At 32.0% G+C, this 4577-nt stretch overlaps 1 protein-coding gene across 2 annotated transcripts in view; it reads left to right on the top strand.

Annotated features, from left to right (window-relative positions):
* Positions 1-438: 438 nt before the first annotated feature.
* The window catches only part of ube2b (ubiquitin-conjugating enzyme E2B (RAD6 homolog)), an 8157-nt gene continuing 4018 nt past the window's right edge, over positions 439-4577 (top strand). For both annotated transcript variants that reach the window (XM_016451397.1, XM_016451398.1), the window contains exons 1-3: positions 439-540; positions 2215-2295; positions 2410-2435. In XM_016451397.1, coding sequence (XP_016306883.1) covers positions 497-540; positions 2215-2295; positions 2410-2435 — 151 coding nt within the window. In that variant the 5' untranslated portion in view covers positions 439-496. The remainder of the gene's footprint in view (positions 541-2214; positions 2296-2409; positions 2436-4577) is intronic.

Raw genomic sequence — 4577 nt, 5'->3', positions numbered from 1 at the left:
GAAAATCTGTGGAATTGTTTATCACTAAAGAAGTGAGTCCTCAACCAAAAACACGTGACAGATCCCGAAAACGTTTGCTTATCAATTAAAAATGTGCCTCTGCGGTTGTTTTTTATTTTATTATTTTTTTATTAATGCCATAACCAAGAACAATACAATGAGAAGTTTCCATTGCAAAACAGACAAACCAAAACAAAAGTACAATAAATTAGTGCCGGAGAATAACACAACAATAACAACAAAATATGTATAAATAATCTGCAAATTTATTCTACACGTTATACGCTCTAATCGCCTTTTTACTTGTGCATTTGGTAAAGCGTTACAATAAAGCTTGAAATCATTTTAAAAGTGAGAAAAATTAATTTCATTCATTTAATGAATATTAAACTTTTCCTTCCATGTATGTTAAGAATAGTGCGAGATTGTTGCCAGGTCACGGTGTATTATCTGACGCTCTTCTGCACTTTTTATGACAGCAAGCCGCTATTAAAGCATGTCTACTCCGGCGAGACGGCGGCTCATGAGAGACTTTAAGAGGTTGGTGTCTTCAGACGAGTGTTTGTGTCGAAGCGAGGCCTCAGGCGAGCTGTGTTTATACTCCGGCTAGCCGTTAGCAGCGTTAGCCGCTAGGCCTGCGCTAGCACGAGCTAAACAAGAGTTCAGTCGCGATGTTTGTACCATAGTAACGTTACAGTACCACAGTATTTTTTTGTCAGGGTCGACAGCATTTGTAGACACTTGTTTAGCCCACAAATGTTGTGTAGGGCTGAAGATACAGCCCTTACTAACCAACCAGTGATAGCATCACACATTAAAAATACTGTAGTCATTTATAGTAAATACTACAGTGTTTTTGAACCATACTATAGTAAATTGTATTATAATACTGTATATATTATAGTATTTACAACACTTTGTTAATAAATGCTAGTAGTGAGCTGATAAACTGTAGTATGCTTTAGTTTGTAGTACAGTAAACTGTAGTGTATTGTAGTATAATATACCCTATAGTTGTAGAAAACTTGTAATTTGTTTATATTACTATAGTTGTTATATTACCACAGCAACTATAGAATTATCACAACAAATGAATTCAAGTACTTTACTATAGTATGGTTCAAAAACACTATAGTATTTTTTTCATGTGGGGATGATTAAATATCTTGGCATTCTGAACTTACTGTAACTCTTTATTATTATGTAAAATGGACCCACTTTATATTAAGCGTCTTTAAGTACCATGTACTTGCATTTAAATTAATCATTTGATGCAATGCATGCATACATGTTTACATTGAATTCATATTTAAAACCGTATTACTGTTTGTAATAATCTGTAAATAATTTCTATAGTTACATCTATAATTGCTCTGTTGACCACACTTCTTTACCCCTCACCAACGAAATTTAGCATTTAAATTTTTTTTTGCAAATACTCATTTTAGGGAATTAAGTTTATTTGCAGTGCTCTTTTTTTTTTTGTTATGATCAATCCGAGCAGCTGAGTCCTTATCCATCTTCAAGAATCGGCTAAAAACACATCTCTTCCATCTTTATTTGACGCTCTATTCTATGACTCTATTCTAATTCTATAAAAAAAACACTTGCGCCTTTTAGACTTGCACTCTATTCATTTACTAACTGCTTGTTTTCTTAAAAACAACGTCTTTTTGTATTCTATTTGTTTTCTTTTTATTTATTATACAATTAACAAAAAAACAAGGCCTCTAACACTAGCTTGCTCTATTCTATCTGTTTTCTTTTTATGATTTATTATGTAATTTAAAAAAACCTAGCTAGGTGTACTGCATTAGGCTAACTGAGACTGTTATAGCACTTGAATATCATTGCTCTTTTGTTGATTTTGATTGCTTCTGTTGTCCTCATTTGTAAGTCGCTTTGGATAAAAGCATCTGCTAAATGACTAAATTTAAATATTGTGTTTTAAATAAAATGAGGTGTTACTCTGACACGTGTGGCTTGTCAAAAATATTATGTTCAGCTGTCGCAAATTCAGTGACCTGAAAAACAAGTGCGTTTTTTACAAGAAAAGAGTGGTTTTGATGCACAAAGTTGTTTTTATTGTCTCTAATAACAAAAATGTTAATGAAAATGCAGATCCTGTTAAAATCACTTGTTGTTCCGTTATTAACCCTTAGCAGATTTTGACTCGCATATATTTAATATTAGCTTGTTCGTGTTTGTTTGCAGACTTCAAGAAGATCCTCCAACTGGTGTGAGTGGTGCTCCTTCAGAAAACAACATCATGCTGTGGAACGCTGTGATCTTTGGGTGTGTTTGTAGAAATGAACTGATACTCCACAGCATGAAGAGATGTGGATCTGAGATGCTCCAGACGTGTTTATGCTTGAAGAACTTTAACATTGTTCCTGTGTTTCCTTGCAGGCCTGTAGGAACTCCTTTTGAAGACGGTGAGACTTCCCTTTAAATAAACACTAGTTAAGAACCATGCACTCAGCATTAGTTATTGAATCTTGAGCAGCTTTTATAAAAGCTTTGCAGGGCTCAGGGCCTGATGTATTTACTTCTAATGTGTCATTTTTACGGCTGCAGCTAACAGTTGTATTGATGATTAGTGGATCTGTTGATTATTTCGGTAACACTTTAGTTTAGGCACCAATTCTCACTATTAACTAGTTGCTTATTTGCATACATATTACTAGCATACTGGCTGTTTATTAGTACTCATGAAGCACATATTAATGCCTTATTCTGCAAGATCATATTCTAGATCCATTAATCTGACCCCATACCTAAACTTAACAACTACCTTACTATTAATATGCAGCAAATTAGGATCTTATTGAGGCCAAATGTTGTAATTAATGCTTATTTAATAGTGAGAATTGGTCCTTTAAATAAAGTGTGACCATTGTTTCTTTGATTATTTTGTAAAAAAAAAGATCCAATTATTAATGACTACTAAAAAATTAATAGTTTTAATTAAAATAATTCAGTATTATTCAATATTAAATAATTTGCAAACTGTTAGTTTATAGTTAATTCATAGTTTATAAACTGTAGTCTCTACATTGCGTACCAATAGTGATTTCTTAATCTAAAAAAAAAAAAATATATATATATAAACATTTTGAGATTAAGAAGAGACTTCTTGAAAAATCTTGAGATTATATATAAACATTTATATAAATCTCAAAATGTTTATATATAATCTCAAGAATTTTCAAGAAGTCTCTTCTGCTCAATAAGGCTTTTATTAAAAAAATCATTAATATTGTGAAATATTATTGCAATTTTAACATACTTTAGAATATAATTATTTCTGTGATGCACAGCTGAATTTTCAGCATCATTACTCCAGTCTTCAGCGTCACATGATCTTCAGAAATCATTCTAATATGCTGATTTATTATCAATGTTGGAAACAGTTGTGCTGCTTAATATCTTTTTGGAACCTGTGATGCTTTTTTCAGGATCCTTACATGGATAAAAAGTGAAAAAGAACAGCATTTATTCAAAATAGAAATGTTTTCTAACAATATACACCGAGTTTGTATTTTAGAAAAATGTGCAGAATATTACACTGTTTGATGCACAGTCTTGTTTTTTTTTTATTACAATATAATTAGTTTTGAACAGCATGTTCCATTGCATAAAAATAGAAACGTATCTTAATTAGGCCTGTCACGATAACAACTTTTTGTTGTGCGATATATTGCCCCAGAAATAATTGCGATAAGCGATATTATTGTCATTTTAAAGACTATTTTATGCCACTGAATATACAGTATATTCATAATGTAACAGCATAATAATGCAAGAAGGCCTACACACTTCCAAATGACAACAAACTTCATTTTTAAGAATATTTAGATCATGGAAATTAAGTATCAAAATATTAGATACCTTAAAAAACCTGAATAAATAGTAAATAAACATTTTCTAACAAAAAGTGCAAAGTAACAAGTACAAAAAAAAAGAAAAATGCACAAAGAACTTGTATGGAGATTTTTCCCGGACCTTCTTTTCTCTGTAAATGAAGGGTGCACACTATTGCTGACAAACACAATCACTACTCAGCAGTCAGATGTCCGCATGCACAAAGACACAGATCCCTAAACAAGACCATATCTGCAGATGAAACTTTGTTTGTAGAAGCATTTTTTAAATTTGAACAAGCACAAACTACATCACGTTATGTTTGAGAAGCTGCAAAAGACACAGGCGCAAGTGGAATGTACAAAACATGGTGACATTAATTTTTAAGTAAATATAATGGGCGATATATTGCATCACCAAAAATAATTGAGGTCATGTACATATATTGCGCGATAAGTCGATATATTGATTATTGCGACAGGCCTAATCTTAATAGTAACATTTTGCAGTTTATATCCTTAACTGTACATGTTAGAAAATCATGTGATTATTTCTATTGTTTGTAAAGACTCAGACTTCACAGACAGGTCAAATTTGATTAGAGGGATCAGTCGCTAATTTAATTTGTCGTTGATTACTTTGTATTGATTAGTTGTTGCAGTCCTAGTCATTTGTGACCCTGGAGCACAAAACCAGTCATAAGGGTCAATTTG

Source organism: Sinocyclocheilus anshuiensis, unplaced genomic scaffold (assembly GCF_001515605.1).
Source record: "Sinocyclocheilus anshuiensis isolate Anshui unplaced genomic scaffold, SAMN03320099.WGS_v1.1 scaffold207, whole genome shotgun sequence".
NCBI lineage: Eukaryota > Metazoa > Chordata > Actinopteri > Cypriniformes > Cyprinidae > Sinocyclocheilus > Sinocyclocheilus anshuiensis.
The sequence above is the reverse complement of the archived record's forward strand: the minus strand, read 5'-3'. Positions and strand labels throughout refer to the sequence as shown.